Below are 15438 nucleotides of genomic sequence, written 5' to 3'. Positions count from 1 at the left end.
AACTTCATTTTAGTACTTATGTATTGATTCTAATATATCATAAAATGTTGTCCTCCAGATTAAATCATACATCACCATTACACAATCTAAACCACTTACTCTTTAACTCAAGAGAACAAGGAGCAAGAAACAAGCAAGAATAGGCAGGTGAAACCAACCAATTCATCATACTAAAGATACAGGAATAAGAAGTTTAGACATGAAACAAGTAATAATAACACTAACAAGAAGGGATTCTTGATTCACAAAATCATCTTAGAGGTTCTTCAAAGATAGTGATATATTCTCAAGTACATAATAATCCACACAATGTTTAATAGTTAGAAAAACTAAACTAAAGCAGCTTCATGCAGACATTTAAATACATTTAGAAGTACAATTCATGGAAGAGTAGTGGAGACCGGAGAAAGGCTGTCTTGCGTGGGCCTCTCAGCAGAGCGTGCGCAGTAATCGGAGAAGGCAAGAAGACCCATTAATTTTTTTTCACGAGAGAGAGGCCGTCCGAGCTTGATCGCGTTGTCTGATGTCATAGTTTTGACCATTACAAGCTGGCCGCGGTTTCTCTTCCATAACCTCCCTCTGCCCTGCCTGTATTTCGCTCCAACTCGTTCAAGTCCTGGTGGGATTCTCGAAATTTCTCTTCTTTTTCTCATCGGCCTGCGACAATGAACAATCTTCTGACTGTAAGCTCCGATCTTGAATCATCCCTTTTTTTCATTGGTTTTTTTTTAAATCTTTACTTGGGCTTGGTGATTAGATCTCCGATTTCTGCCGGTTTATTTCTAGACTATGATCTTATTCGTGCGAAAGTTCTACCCCTTTCTCCATCTTTCATCGAATTCCGGGTTTTTCGATGAAGAAACCAGATCCTACGATCTGGGTTGTTTGGAGAAATTGATATTTTTCCCTGCTAGTTCTCAAGATCGTCGTCCACCGATCTGCAGTCGAGGGTTCCCTCGTAATGAAATCGAGAGTTAGAATGCAGAGGCGTGAAATGAAAGCTTTTAGAGAGGAGAGATCTTCGGGCTATCGGCTTTTCATTCTTCTTCGGCCGTGCTTGAATTCCTTACCCAACCCCCCCCCTCGCCCCTATGGAATGTGCAATGTTAATCTAACTTGGTGAATAGTGCAATCCATCTCCATGGCAGGTGTGATGGTCTAATTATCTCATGTAAAGTTAAGTTACTATCTTATCATGTTACGGAGTAATCCTTGTGGCGATGTAATGATGTTGATCTTTGTATCTATCTTTGGATCGTGGATTGAGTGATCCTAGTGATCGTTTGAAGAAAGAATGCTGTTGCTATCATGATGATCTTTGGCACGGTTGATCTTTCTACCTGTCTTTGTATGGTGCACTAGGTTTCCATTGTGGGCAATGATGCACATATCAGATGTTCTTGTCATCCAATGATAAAATTGTATTACCATCTCCTATTATTATACCCAATGGTCCTTTTTGCTGGAGAAGCAATGCTGTTGTTATCGTAGCAATCTTTGATATGTTTGATCTACCTTCTTATCTTTGGATGGTGCACGGGAGGATTAAGGATCTCGGATTATCTTCCTCTCTTTTACTTTTCAAAAATGAATCTTTTTATGGTGCACCCTATTTCCATAGTAGGCATGGAATGTCATACATGTAAGATGCTCTTGTGATCCAAAGAGGAAAAAATGTTTCCATCTTATCATGCTACCCAATGGTCCTTTTCGGTGGAGAAGTAATGATGCTTTGCTACAAACGCCTTTCTTTGGTATGGTAGATCTTTGATATTGTATTCATAATTTCCGTTTTTAGGATTCCTTTGAGCTCCCACGAGGAGGGACCTCCAGGGATCAAGATATTGAAATGGGTACTCAAGTGTCAAGGAATTCAGCGGATCAGGGATTGGAGAGCTTTTTCAAAAAGGTAATTAATTTAACTCATCTGAAATATGGGATATGTATCAAAGAAAGAGTGATTATGTCTTTAATCTGGGTGGCATGCATTTAGCACCATCGTGCTTAATATTTTAATTATCTTTTCAGGTTCAAGATGTTGAACGACAAATTGAGAAGCTCACCAAATTATCTAAGAAACTGCAAGTATGTATCTAAGATCACCAAATTTTACTTTACTGTTTCATTGTGATGTCACTGGCTTCAAGTAAGCGCATCAAATTTCTTTGAACATCTATTATTTTCATGAACGTCTATGATACCGTTGTATTTCTGGCATTGGGATTCTACCTTTATCTAATAACGATTATCTTTTTGAATATAATGGCAAACATTAATGTCCCTTGCTCAAAGTATGAGAATCATAATACTTTACACATCTATTATAATCAGGAACGTCTATTTTGCTGTTGTTTTTCTGTTATTGAGATTCTATGTTTGTCTAATTGTTTATATCTGATAGCGATAGTTTTCAATTTCATGGCAAGCATCGATGTCCCATGGTCAAAGTAAGAGTAGCATCTAACATTATGCGTCTATCGTTATCTTGAACATCTATTTCTGTTCTTGTGATTATACATTTATCTTATTGTTCTTATGTAGTTCTCCCCTTTTCTTTGGTATCTAATTTATATTGCATTTATTCTTATGATCGATAGTTGCATCACTCCTCATTTCTTTTTTGTTCTCTGCTTTTTTGATCGTTGATATTTTTGCTACGACTCTAATTTTACATTACTGTCCAGGATGCCAATGAGGAATCGAAAGTTGTTACGAAAGCGTCAGTCATGAAAGGTACTTGAGTTGCTTACTTTTTTTATTTAGGTATATATTATGGTTTTAACATGTTTTTTTCTTCAGCTATCAAACTGAGGATGGAGAAAGATATTGATGAAGTGGGTAAAATCGCCCGAATAGCAAAATCGCAGATCGAAGAACTGGACAAGGAGGTTTGTCATCATGGCAATTAAACTATAAATTTTATTGCAACAACTCATTTTTTCCCAGAGAGTTGGATGTTATTTTTTCTCTTAAAAATATTATAAATTAAATGATCCGTTGGAAACAGAATTTGGAGAGCAGACAAAAACCAGGATGTGGAAAGGGATCAGGAGTGGATCGATCAAGAACTGCCACCACTGTGTAATTTATTACACTGATCATGATATTTATTCAATTCGCTTATGTGTCTTAAGAACTTCTCTACATGCAGCGCACTAAAGAAGAAGCTGAAGGACAAGATGTCTGAATTTCAGGTACATATCTATAAAACTATTTGATAAACCAAATACTTGTTTCTATCTGATAAAATTTTATGTTTTCAATTCTCCAGGAGCTAAGAGAACGCATCCAGCAAGAATATCGTGAAGTTGTTGAGAGGAGGGTTTTTACAGGTTCTCTGCAAAAACATCAAATTTATTGATGAAAAAATTTCCAAAGCTAAGTTCTTTTTTTTCTCTCTTCCACAGTTACTGGAAATCGTCCTGATGAAGATGTGAGTCTCGATAGTTCTGTCAAAATACAATCTGTTTGATAGCTAATATTCTTGTTAATTACCATGAGTTTTGTTGCATGCAGACCATCGACAATCTGATTGAAACGGGTAACAGCGAACAGATTTTTCAGAAAGCAATTCAAGAACAAGGACGAGGGCAGGTCTTGTGCTTACTGATCTGGTTTTCTCTGCTGCAGTGAGAGTAAATCTGATGACATGACGATGACTCATGATTGTTTCTCTATGATGCAGGTGATGGACACACTTGCAGAGATTCAAGAGCGCCATGATGCAGTGAGAGAGATTGAGAGACGGCTTCTCGAACTTCAGCAGGTATCTCTCACACACTCTCTCTTATTGTGTTCTGGTCATTTGCCGAAATCCATACCTTCCCATCATCTAATCCTCTTTCAATCTGTATTCTCGAGGACCCCGCTTTTGGAATGATCTCTCTCTGTCCCTTTCTTCCTCTCTTTATTACTATCTAAAGATGATTGAAGAAGCGTGAATAAAGTCTTATAGGCATCTCTTTTCTCTCTGTAGATTTTTCTGGACATGTCCGTGATGGTGGAGGCTCAGGGTGACCTGCTCAACAACATTGAATCTCAGGTGGGTTGTCACATCTTAATTACTGATAGAGGTAGAGGTAGAGGAAGAGAGACATAGATATTTAGATATAGATAGAGTCGATATAGAGATAGATATAGACATAGGCATAGATATAGACATAGAGATAGGCATAGATATAGAGATGTAGATAGAGTCGAGATAAAGATGGAGATAGATATAGACATAGACATAGAGATAGAGATATTCATAGATATAGAGATATAGATAGAGTTAGAGATAACTATAGAGAATGATTAAGGCATTATTCTGATGTGAATTTGGGTGGCCAGGTTTCGAGTGCCGTGGATCACGTGCAGTCTGGAACAACGGCACTGAGGAAGGCAAAGAAGCTTCAAAAGAGCTCCCGGAAGTGGATGTGCATAGCCATCTTCATTCTCCTCATCATCGTTGCCATCATCGTGGTCGCCGTCGTCAAACCCTGGGCCAGCAAATAATGATAAGAACATTGCTATCCATACCATCATCATCATTACCATTATCATCATTGTCATCCATCTCTTTCTAGAAGTTGTTGCTGGGAGGTTTAGCGAGCTCTTCTGTTCTGCTGTACAGACCAGACGCGAGATGAATTTATTTTTTGAGAATAAGTTTGCCTTTGAAGAAGTGTTTGTTTCTCCAAAAAATATTTTAATATGCATATACCCTATTTTCTGTGATTTGAATAGATTTGGGTTGCACATTAACTGACGGAATAGGATAGATGGAATGCATATAATCTAATATGTTCCTTACTGTTGTCAGTCATACGTCCAAACATTTGAACTGAAAATGGAACAAAAGCCATCATGCCTTCTATTCTGGGTGCAGATGAGTCCTCTGCTCGTTCAGTCCTCCATTCGGTCATTAGATTGTTGACGACAACAATCAATGGTTAGTATGACGCTGATGGATGACATAGATTGGCTCAATGATGGCAACATTGTTGGCAATGGAGGATCGTGGACACATGAACATGAAGCCACACTTTTACAGCAATTTTTTGAAAAAAGTTTCATTTAATGCAATAAATGCTCCAATGTTACAGCTGCAACTCCTTTTCCAGGAGAAAACATGCAAATAACCATATGATTCATATGTTCTAGTTGCATGGATCAGCTATTATTATTCAATAATCAAGACACTACTAGTTTCATCTTACGCTGACCATCTTCCAACCTGAAAGCAACTTTTTATCATGGAGAAAGAAACACTGGAATGATCTCATTGTTGGGTTCAATTCCTTGGTTCAACCACAAAAACTCATGATTTCCAATTGATATATAAAACAATACATCACATGTACCTTATGTGGAACTTGTTCCACCCTTGACCTACTCTCTTTGATATTGTTCTAAAGTCGTTCAAGTGCCCAACCTTTTGAATTATCTGCGCGATTGCGTTGCTCTTGGATCTCTACCTCTTCTTCTTCTTCAACTCTCCTTGAAAATCTTGAAGATCTCCTCACCATGAAGATACTCTCCTTGGTTGAGTGGAAAAGAGAGCAAAGTGGAGAAAAAGGGGGGCTCTCAATTCTGGCTGGCTTGGGTGCATGAAATAAGTATCCCTTCCCTATTTATATTTTACTCACGTTTTTCTCAAAAAACTCATCAAGTAGAATATATACATTAATGCCCGTATGATCTTATGTGTGTGACACTCTAGGCCCATATATCATTCTAGTTAATAACTTTAGTGGCCTAATTATTGGTCAACCTTATTAATTACCTACATTAAACATATAAATTAATTAACTAAGAAATAACTTAGGTTAAGTTTCCAGCTTGTGGGGTGCCAAACTACACCTCGTACTACAGAAGATACTGAGTAGTGTTTCAACTCTCTCATAGAACTCTTACCGTCATCGGTTATCATATATGTATAGTCCATCATCCATGTGAGACTCTCAAATAACTTAGGAAATGGTTTATCGTCAAACCCTAATATGTTACTCAATTAGAACCGATGCATTATGGGGATTATTGGAGAACTCCTCCAATATCCTCACTATCCTGGCCAGGGATTTTCTGCATCATCTTCCTTGAGTCAATCTTCTCTTATTCAGAGAGTAGATGATCGCGTCTTGACCACTCAATTACCTCTGTGAGTTTCTTACTACATTCGAGCTATGACGTGTTTGAACCCCATGATTAGAGGCTTTTAAGTCATAGTCAAAATGTTATTGTCCATCCATGAGATATCCTTGGTGTCTCTGGTCAGTGGATCACTTATACAACCGTGATATGAATCAACACGATTGTTTTTTAGGTATAATACCATTCGTGGATTCATACATACCAATTTATTGAACTCTTTCTCTGAAGGGCACTCACTATTTGTCCTTAGTGTCACTACACTAATACCCACAATATCAACCGTACTAATTATATAACTAGGATTAGATAATGATGTTCTATCTATATATTTCAATGCCCATCTCGACTATCCATCAAATAAGAATATTCAAGATACATGTCTAAAGACTACCGATGACTATATTTTGATCTAGTCATAATTCATTGTGTTATCACATGTATTCATGGATTTCATTATAATCTTACATTGGAATAATAACGAACGTAATATCTTATTCATTGATCATAATGTCCCTCACTCATGATTCCTATCTTTTTCATTGCATCTATCTGCCATTTCAATAATCAAGCCATCAGTTTCAAAAGAAATAACTAGGCAATTTATGGATGTCTATGTGGTGGACATGATTTGACCAAGGATGATGAAAACAAGTAAAGGGGTTAGAAATTAAATAAAAAATAAATGTGTTCAGAAATTCGTTGACAATTACAATGATGACTATTGAAAATAGTCACATACTATTTATACTTGTCAATGGTCAACTTGACGCGTGTTTCATTGTTTGTTAGCATCAATGTCAACATCGTCGTCATGTGTCATCATCATCGTCATCTGGACATGCAGATCCCAACCCGAGCCGAGGAATGGGGCGGATGATGGCATGTAATTAGTCCTAGGACTGAATGGAACTGACCATGTAATGGTGACGATGACAAAATGCAGAAACATTACAGTGGAGACAATGTGTGGATTTTGATGAACAGTCGGTCATAACAGTCATTCGTCATCCGTCCATCCCTAAGTGGAAGTTTACCCCAAATATCATCCCCAAATACGTCATCCTTAATCCGTCATCCATTCCTAACAAGAACGCTGACCGAAATGCCGTCCCGTCCCGTCCCATCTGTTGTCCGTCGTCCGTCCTCATGCGGAGGACGAGACGGATGTTTCGGCGGGATTAAAATACGATTTTAACGGACTTCCCGCCCGCCAATTTTCTCCACACAATTTTCTTCAATTTTGTTCGATTTTCTACTTCCTATATATAGCGAGGTCGTCTCTTCGGAGTACAGCGATTACCAGAGGAGAAGAACCGAGGAGAGCGAATTAGGGTTTTTGTGGATCGATCGGATGCAATTTCGTGTTCTTTATTGATTGATTAGTGGATTTGAAGAATTTAGAAGGATCAGAGAAGAATCGAGTAGAACAGCGGATTAGAGTTTTTGTGGATCGGTCGGATGCGAATTCCTGTTTCTAATTGATTGATTGATTAGTGGACTTGAACAGCTTAGAAGGATCGGAGAAGAAGGGAGGGGAATTATTTCTCTTGATTAGCAGATTGAAGAGTTTGGAAGGATCGGAGAAGAGAAGGGAATTCGATCATGCAGACGCAGCCGGGAATGATCGGTGCGGTGCCCGGGCAGATTCCTCTGGTCAGAATCTCCACCGATCAAATACAGAAGGTACGCTCGAATTTTGGTTTGGGCTTTCTAATTTCTCTTGCGAAATTCGTATTTTGTTTCCTGTTATCTTTGTGGTTGGTTTTCGGTTTGTTCGCGCGGTGCGTTTCAGGATCAGTCGCTTGACACGATTTTTTCTCTGGTTTTATCCTCTCCATACACGTTTGCGGCCCTGCTTTAAACTCTTTGAATCATTGGATTCCTGATTTGTTACTGTTTCGCGCACTCTTTCCCGTCGTTTCAGTTATATGATTAGACTTCAAGAGTCATCCTTCATTAAGGGAACGTCATTAGTTGGTTTCATTTTTTTTCAATGATGCGAGAATCTCTTACTAATTCATCGGGTTTCGTGCTTTAGAGTTTTTGCTATATTTTTTAACAAAGACTCTGGATTGGATAAAACTCCGAGCGAGAACCAACATAAGTAACATACAGAATGCCAACCTTTTGGATGCATCTGCCATTCATCTGATTTTTGTTTGCTAGTCAATCTACTGCAAGATCAATGTAACTCATTCATTAGAAACGACTTGAAAATTACTCGCTTTGTGATATTTGAACGAGTCGTTTTCTTGCGGAATGTCGGTCAGAAAAGGTTATATCTTGTATCATTACTCAATCATATGAAAAGGAACGATATGTACCGCCAAAAGTGTACGATAGCCGAGTACTTTAATGCCTAATTTTTGTTTTTCTTTTCTGCCTGAAGTATCTTGATGAAAACAAGCAGCTCATTCTTGCGATACTGGAAAACCAGAACCTGGGGAAACTAGCTGAATGCGCACAGTAAGCGACTTTTCAGAATTTCATAGGACTTCGTAACAATCCAACTGATTTGTCCAATTCATAACTAGGACACTTTCTTAAATTGACATAAATTCGTATTTTACTGGCCTGATTAGCGTTTATTAATTTCTCAAGTGTTAGAAATGATGTATAACGACTGGGCAAATGTCACAGTTCCTTTTAATAATATTTAAATTGAATGAGATTAGCTTCAAATCGGGTTTCTCAAATGCACACAGCCAGCTATTTAGCAGAATTTCTTTGAGCTTTTCATCATCGCACAAAATGAAAAACTAACAGAAAGGACTTTAAAAAATCAATGTAAATTCAAAAAAAAAGTCATCCTAGCAGATTTACATCACCTGATTTCTTTTTCCTGTCCTCTAGCTCTGGTGGCATGATTATTCAATCACATCTCCTTGTTGTTGGAAGGTACCAAGCACAACTTCAGAAGAACCTCCTCTATCTTGCGGCGATTGCCGATGCACAGCCGCAAGGCCCACCCATGCGGCCACCGGTGAGCAACGTCCTTCCCTAAGGCTCAGATACGGATGATGATCCGTCATCGATTCCACCCATAACTGTCATAGGTCACTGTATGAACTGCAAGTTAGTAGACATGGTTGTTCTGTTCTGTTTGTTTTGAACGAACAAGAATTTCGCACGAAAGAACCCCACAGGGCTGTATTCTTTGTTCTGTCCTTTTTTTTTTCAAAAACGAACAAAATTTGCACATTCGTACAAAACTAGAACAAAATTCGCACAAGGCGAACAAAAGAATTGCACACGGGTTTGTGCGATCTTCTGTTCGAATTTTTTTTCATTCTGTTCGGAAAACCGAACAGAACGAACAATTTACACAAAAAGAACAGAATGACCATGTCTACAAGATAGGAACTAAAGTTGGGGCTGGTCGTCTCGTCCGGTCACTATGATACTGGACGGACCACTCCAGACTCTGTGAAGGATGACTGACAGAATGTCCATTTTGTCTCGTCCCATCTTTCCCACTCGTCTACCGCAGAACCTTATTCTTCTCTCACTCGCCCCCGTCCTCTCTTGCGCTCCACAGGCCCTTCCTCATCAAGCAATTCCGGCCCCATACAACCAGCCGCAGCTCCACCACCACTACGTCAACGGGGACCCCTCGGCCCCCAAGTAACAACCTCAGAGGGAGGCTCAACAAAGACGTCATCGTCTACCGTATATGTCTAGCCACAATCTTTAACGACGTCAACCGCCTTCATTATGTACAAAAACAAAAAATCGAAGTTAAATGTAGAACTCAAATAATCAGGAAATCTTTGTGAGCGGGCCCCACCTGATCATCTTCCTGGACCGTTAAGAGAGAGAGAGGGGGGGGGGGATTGAGAAGAGGGGAGAGCGGAGAGAGGGATGCAGGCGGCGGCGGCGTCATCTGCCCTGGTCTGCCGCGGCGCGGCGGCGATCTGCGCCGCCATCTCACGGCGGAGCTCTCCGGCGGCGTACACGTGGCGGCGGCGCGGCGGACGTCTCCAGATCCGCAGCGCCGCCTCCTCCGCGCCGGAGAACGTGGTGGAAGCGGCGGCGATGGAGGCTCCGGCGGCGGATCCGACGGTGGAGACGGCGGCGGTGGTGGATCCGACGGCGGAGGCGGCGGCGGCACTGGACATCCGCGTGGGGCGGATTGTGAAGGCGTGGCGGCATCCGGAGGCGGAGTCGCTGTTCGTGGAGGAGGTGGACGTGGGGGAGGCGGAGCCGAGGACGATTTGCAGCGGGCTGGTGGGCTTCGTGGCCTTGGATTCCCTGCAGGATTCCCTCGTCCTCGTCCTCGCCAACCTCAAGCCCCGCAACATGCGCGGCATCAAGTCCAACGGCATGCTCCTCGCCGCCTCCGACCGCGCCCACTCCGTCGTCGAGCTCCTCGTCCCCCCGCCTGGCTCCGTCCCCGGCGAGCGCGCCTGGTTCGGCGACCCCGCCTCCCGCTCCCTCCTGCCCCTCGCAGCGTCCCCCAACCAGGTCTCCAACTCAATTCCCCCAATTTTGAATCCCGTCATCCATCATCCATCATCCATCATCCATCATCCATCATCCATCATCCATCATCCATCATCCATCATCCATCATCCATCATCCATCACGTCATCCATCACATCATTCGTCATGTCATCCGTTACGCCATCCATCACGTCATTCGTCATGTCACTAACCTGTTATGGTTATGGCTTGAACAGGTGCAGAAGAAGAAGATTTGGGAGACGGTGCAGCCGCAGCTGAGGACCAAGGGGTATGTGGTGATGCTGGGGGAGCTCCCCTTGCGGACGTCTGCCGGCACCGTCGTCGCCGCCACCCTCGATGACGCTAACGTCTCTTAGTCCCGCCCAACATGTCTTTCTTTTTTTTTGTTTTTTTTCTTATAAAGGAGAGGTTTTATTATTGTTTCTGTGGTTTGCGGAGGGAGACGATCAGATGGAGTCCTCGGCGGCACAGCGGTGGTAAGAGCGCCGCCGGAGAAGGGAATCCACCTGCGGCTGCTGTAGGTAGATCTTCGATGGGTCGTTCGGGTCGACGTACCTGCACTTGCCAGAGTCAAGGCTTGTTACCCATTTTTATCACACGTCAACTTAATGGTCATCATCGTCCCCATCATTTGTTTAATCCAGGATGATGATGATGGCGACGACGACTCCTCATTATCATCCTCCCATCACTGCCCACAATTTTAACCTCTCAGTCCTGGACATCTGTCCCTGGCAGGATGATGATGATGACGACGACGATGATGATGAAATAGACATGACCTTCTTCATTCTCATTATCATCCTCATTATCATCCTCTCATAACTGTCCACATTTTTACCACAAGATGACATGTCAGGCAGATGAGTGAACCTCGACATTCATCCCCGGCAGGATGATGATGATGAAATGGTCATTTTCTTCATCATTCGTACATGGATATAGATGACAATGACGAATCCTTATCATCCTCTCGCCATTGTCCACATTTTTAACTACAAGAGGACGAGTTGCGATGATGAATTGTCCTCATCATTCATCATCAGCAGGATAACAAGAACAATGGCAAAACTATGGATGACAATGACGAGTTTCGTCATTGTATGCAAACACTACAACTGATTAAGTGCTGGCAGAGCTTACGCATGTCTCATCATCTCCTCTACGGGTGGCGCCGATACTTGAAGTGGGTCAATGCGGGGGTACGGCGCTGTCGGCTGAGCTGCTGCTGCTGCTGCAAACTGGGCATACTGTCTTGCCGACGCAAGCAGGTTGAAGAAGAGAGGCACAAACGTTCCGCAGCCGCCTTCCTTGAATAGAATCTTCACTGTGTGGGTAGAGTAGAGGGCCCGGGGTTGATCTTCGGGTACGACCTGGTCAGCAACGACTTTTTTAGAAAGTCAACTCAATAGAGAGGTCAATGGTCCCGGTTTGACTTACGGGCTCCACGTAGGCGGATATGTTGTTGCAGAAGAATATTGGCTGGTTGAACTTCTCGTCGTGGACGTAAAGCTGCAATCGACTAAAAGCCTAAGTAGTGGCTGTGTGCAATTTATTGAATGAATATTTTCGAAAATATGTATGAATGAAGTAGAGTTTGTCAAGATTGCCCTTTTTTGTGAGCAATTTGTTGAAATATATTTTCAGAATTTAAGAAATATATTCAGTGTCATGACTTTTTGAGTCAGAATTGTAGATAAAAGATCCTGGAAGTGGACATTCTTCACAAATATTCGAGAAAAAGACAAAAAAGGCAAGACATGATCTAAAATTTTGAGAAACCAGGCAACAAAGGCATAATTTTTTGGGCTAACATTGATAAGAGAGCTCCCTCAAAGTTGAAAATCCAAAATAATTGCAAAAAAAGAGCGTTGTGGGAATAAAATTGTCTGTTTCAGTTTCCCGTTTCATCAATTCATGACAGACTTCTGAAATGGGAGGCCTCTAAGAAAACAGTGAGCTGAGAAAACAAAATACTGGGTGTTCCATAGAAAAAATGAGAAGAAACTCGAGTCATGAATAATCAAGGACGGAATAATATTCATTACAGATGTGGTTTATCATTATTGACCATGCACCCATCTTTCTCATCGATATTGTAAAGTTCTTGCCAAATTTAGTTATGAAAAAGGTCAAATACAGATAGTGGCCCATTTAAAATGATGTCCTCCCTAAATGTGTTCTATCTGTCCATATTAATTCCAGGTAAAACTATCTTTTTATACATTTTGATTGAACCACGATCTACCACGAGCTTAAAATCCCTTCTCGAAAGCGTTGAGATAAGTTTGTTTCATAATTGGAAAAGAGCAACCATCTTTTCTAAAGCATGCATGATCCTTACTTCCCTAAGAAAAGATATATTATCGCTTAATTCATAAAAATAATGGAATATAGGCATGCATTGATCGAGAGCCCAATCGTCCTGACATCCGTAGAGCAAAGGTTTGAGAGTTTTATCATATATAAAATCCAGTTTCGATTTTTTTAATAACAGAAATCATATGGTTAGACCAAAAAGGAGAGTATAACGCGAATTTCAACACAAATTCAGAAATCCTTCTCACCAAGGGCATATCAAATGCAACGAAGCCCCCTTCAGGTTTGGTCGCGACGAACACCATCCGGATATTTGACAAGAAGATTGTACCTCTAGACTTGACTTTCCCTCCATGGCCTCTATTGGAAACACAAGAAATTAATCGAACAGAAAAAATCATACCAAAAAGTTGAGATCATAAAATCAAATTGAGTCGATTTCTTCAAAAAATTCGCACTTAAAGAGATTGTTTTCCGGCCAATCAATCTAAACCCGCATCTATCATCTATTATAAAACGATAAAGAAAGACTAGAAAAGGAATTCTAGGGATTGGCGAGGGGGGATGATCTTACCCGTGAAGGGGGATCTTATCGACCTCAAATTCGACGCCTTCCCGGGTGAGAACGAACATCTCGTTGACGAAGGGCACCGGCATCGGCGTGTACGACAGTAATTCCGGATTCAACGCCATTACTCCTTCTCGATTCGATCTCTCTCCGAAATCCGCCGATCTGTCTCTCCGCTGCGCTTCGATCGTAGATCCTCTTCCTTTACGTAAGAACTCGCGCGAGGAAATATAAATAAATATATATAATCGCATTGTAGGAGGCGGGCCCCACGGGGCGAATTGAGAAGGCATGTTCTAGAAAGATCATGATATCTAATTCCCCATAATATCATATGCATGTCCAAATAATAATTACATATAAAGTTTAGTGATGGATGAGATCCGTCATCCGTTCTGTTTCCGTTCCTTTTCGGCATCAGTCGTCTGTTCCTTGGGGATCAGCGATTTACTCTAGGCTTACGACTATCCTGTATTCGTTTAATCATCTCTCCCACCAATGTTGTGAAGCCAATCTGCGCTGCCTGCACATAGCGCTCCTGTGTGGAATTCTCACTGCCGTGACCCCACCAGACGCTGCCCACTCGTCCGTTCCTATTGACCCATGCAGTCAACGTTCAACATTTGGCCTGTACACTCAACATTTAACATTTGGCCCATATGTCAACATTCAACAGACGCGGTCAACGATCAACTCAGACGGTCAACCACCAACCCTGACGGCCAAAATTTGGCCCCTACGGAGAAGAGTCGACGAACACAGTCAACATTCAACATTCAACATTCAACACTGACTCGGTCAAAGGTCAATGGTCAATTCTGACTCAGTCAACAATCAACTCTGAATTGGTCTGTAATCAGCCCTAACCTGGTCAACTGTCAACCCTGTCTTACTCAACGATCAACCATGACCTGATCAATGGTCAATGTCTTCAACCTAGTCAACATTCTCTTCCAGCTCGGTCAATAGTACGCTTAAGACTCTACCAACATTTGTTTAATAATCAGGTCCTCTCTTTCCACTCTATAGTAAGGCGCTTTATTTATTTCAGTCTTTCATCATGTTTCTACAGTAGTGTCATTAGATTTAGATTAGCAAAACTTGAGTGATCAACATATCCTCAAGTATTCAGATCTTCCGAGCATTGATGCCATATGGCTAAAATTGCAGGGGGCGAATTTGTAGGTTAGTAGTGATGGCCTTGATCTTGCGTAAACTCCTTACAAAGATATTTAGGAGTAGTGGGGGTTGATCCCTTGAGAGAGAACATAGTGTCCTATATCACCAAGAGGATTTACAGAGTCAGCCGCACCTGGCTGTGGGCCAATGTGGCCAGATAGTCCAACACTTGGCGGTGACATCAACAATGGCGAGAAGGCACTATGCCTACCTGCATGGTCGTCTCCCCCAACTGGCAGCAGGAATGTTGATTCTGCCACTCTATTTCCATAGAGCCCACACGCACGTTGGCAATCTTGTCGGGCTCACCGTGTCCATGCAGGTCTTCATCAAAAGATGCTCTCCAATGTCGCCTATGCATCTGATGTCCTATGCACAACATCTGAAGGCTATGGTACCAAGTATGAGGTTCCCCTATCCCTTGTCGACATCTCCCCTTGTCACCAATATTTTGTGCAAAGATCAAAATTGACTCTGCATAAGTCTTCACCTAGGACCAGGACTGGCATAGTAGCCCAAATATTGCACCCAAGGCGCATCTTGCAACAATGCATGCCCAATGTCAGTTATGGCATGTCTATCATAATTGGCATGAACTGGGTACATGTGCAGATCTGACGCACACGAAGCACAATGGTGGTCCCCATTGTTGCCAAGAGCTCATGTAGCACTACCCACTCTTGCAGAACCATACCAAGATACCTTGTCTATGTGGGACCTTGCCGCTCTGCATGACACCGCCAAGGTGCGCTCCCACGCGACGGTAGCACTGC

At 41.8% G+C, this 15438-nt stretch overlaps 4 protein-coding genes across 4 annotated transcripts; 3 read left to right on the top strand and 1 right to left on the bottom strand.

The window, feature by feature from the left end:
• The first annotated feature begins 398 nt into the window (after positions 1 to 398).
• On the top strand, positions 399 to 4666 carry LOC144704575 (syntaxin-132-like). Its single transcript, XM_078577037.1, has 13 exons — positions 399 to 683; positions 1799 to 1909; positions 2029 to 2085; positions 2685 to 2733; positions 2800 to 2888; positions 3008 to 3081; positions 3152 to 3194; positions 3272 to 3332; positions 3408 to 3433; positions 3517 to 3594; positions 3686 to 3766; positions 3977 to 4042; positions 4333 to 4666. Exons 1-13 carry the CDS (start codon positions 666 to 668, stop codon positions 4495 to 4497), a joined length of 918 nt encoding a protein of 305 aa, XP_078433163.1. The 5' UTR covers positions 399 to 665; the 3' UTR covers positions 4498 to 4666.
• Positions 4667 to 7415: 2749 nt separating this feature from the next.
• On the top strand, positions 7416 to 9924 carry LOC144704874 (GRF1-interacting factor 3-like). Its single transcript, XM_078577444.1, has 4 exons — positions 7416 to 7818; positions 8525 to 8601; positions 9034 to 9118; positions 9674 to 9924. The coding sequence occupies exons 1-4, from the start codon at positions 7738 to 7740 to the stop codon at positions 9761 to 9763; spliced, it is 333 nt and encodes a 110-aa protein (XP_078433570.1). The 5' UTR covers positions 7416 to 7737; the 3' UTR covers positions 9764 to 9924.
• A 25-nt stretch (positions 9925 to 9949) lies between these two features.
• Positions 9950 to 11021, top strand: LOC144704872 (Nucleic acid-binding, OB-fold-like protein). Its single transcript, XM_078577442.1, has 2 exons — positions 9950 to 10599; positions 10815 to 11021. The coding sequence occupies exons 1-2, from the start codon at positions 9997 to 9999 to the stop codon at positions 10953 to 10955; spliced, it is 744 nt and encodes a 247-aa protein (XP_078433568.1). The 5' UTR covers positions 9950 to 9996; the 3' UTR covers positions 10956 to 11021.
• Positions 10742 to 13696, bottom strand: LOC144704873 (classical AGP protein). The gene is made up of 5 exons (XM_078577443.1): positions 13493 to 13696; positions 13167 to 13278; positions 12040 to 12111; positions 11743 to 11972; positions 10742 to 11154 (listed from the first exon to the last, which is right to left on the bottom strand). The coding sequence occupies exons 1-5, from the start codon at positions 13609 to 13611 to the stop codon at positions 11046 to 11048; spliced, it is 642 nt and encodes a 213-aa protein (XP_078433569.1). The 5' UTR covers positions 13612 to 13696; the 3' UTR covers positions 10742 to 11045.
• Positions 13697 to 15438: the final 1742 nt, after the last annotated feature.

The sequence above is a fragment of the Wolffia australiana genome, chromosome 6 (assembly GCF_029677425.1).
Source record: "Wolffia australiana isolate 7733 chromosome 6, ASM2967742v1".
In the NCBI taxonomy this organism is placed as follows: Eukaryota; Viridiplantae; Streptophyta; class Magnoliopsida; order Alismatales; family Araceae; genus Wolffia; species Wolffia australiana.
The sequence above is the reverse complement of the archived record's forward strand: the minus strand, read 5'-3'. Positions and strand labels throughout refer to the sequence as shown.

What these genes read in the sequence shown, in the direction of transcription:
- LOC144704575 (XM_078577037.1), top strand. An exon ending in AATTATCTAAGAAACTGCAA is followed by an intron (nt 2,086 to 2,684) that starts GTATGTATCTAA and finishes ATTACTGTCCAG; the next exon opens with GATGCCAATGAGGAATCGAA. An exon ending in GAAATCGTCCTGATGAAGAT is followed by an intron (nt 3,434 to 3,516) that starts GTGAGTCTCGAT and finishes TGTTGCATGCAG; the next exon opens with ACCATCGACAATCTGATTGA.
- LOC144704874 (XM_078577444.1), top strand. Translation starts at nt 7,738, where the DNA reads ATGCAGACGCAGCCGGGAATGATCGGTGCGGTGCCCGGGCAGATTCCT. An exon ending in CCACCGATCAAATACAGAAG is followed by an intron (nt 7,819 to 8,524) that starts GTACGCTCGAAT and finishes TTCTGCCTGAAG; the next exon opens with TATCTTGATGAAAACAAGCA. An exon ending in AAACTAGCTGAATGCGCACA is followed by an intron (nt 8,602 to 9,033) that starts GTAAGCGACTTT and finishes TGTTGTTGGAAG; the next exon opens with GTACCAAGCACAACTTCAGA.
- LOC144704872 (XM_078577442.1), top strand. Translation starts at nt 9,997, where the DNA reads ATGCAGGCGGCGGCGGCGTCATCTGCCCTGGTCTGCCGCGGCGCGGCG. An exon ending in TCGCAGCGTCCCCCAACCAG is followed by an intron (nt 10,600 to 10,814) that starts GTCTCCAACTCA and finishes TGGCTTGAACAG; the next exon opens with GTGCAGAAGAAGAAGATTTG.
- LOC144704873 (XM_078577443.1), bottom strand. Translation starts at nt 13,611, where the DNA reads ATGGCGTTGAATCCGGAATTACTGTCGTACACGCCGATGCCGGTGCCC. An exon ending in GATAAGATCCCCCTTCACGG is followed by an intron (nt 13,279 to 13,492) that starts GTAAGATCATCC and finishes TGTTTCCAATAG; the next exon opens with AGGCCATGGAGGGAAAGTCA. An exon ending in TATCCGCCTACGTGGAGCCC is followed by an intron (nt 11,973 to 12,039) that starts GTAAGTCAAACC and finishes GTTGCTGACCAG; the next exon opens with GTCGTACCCGAAGATCAACC.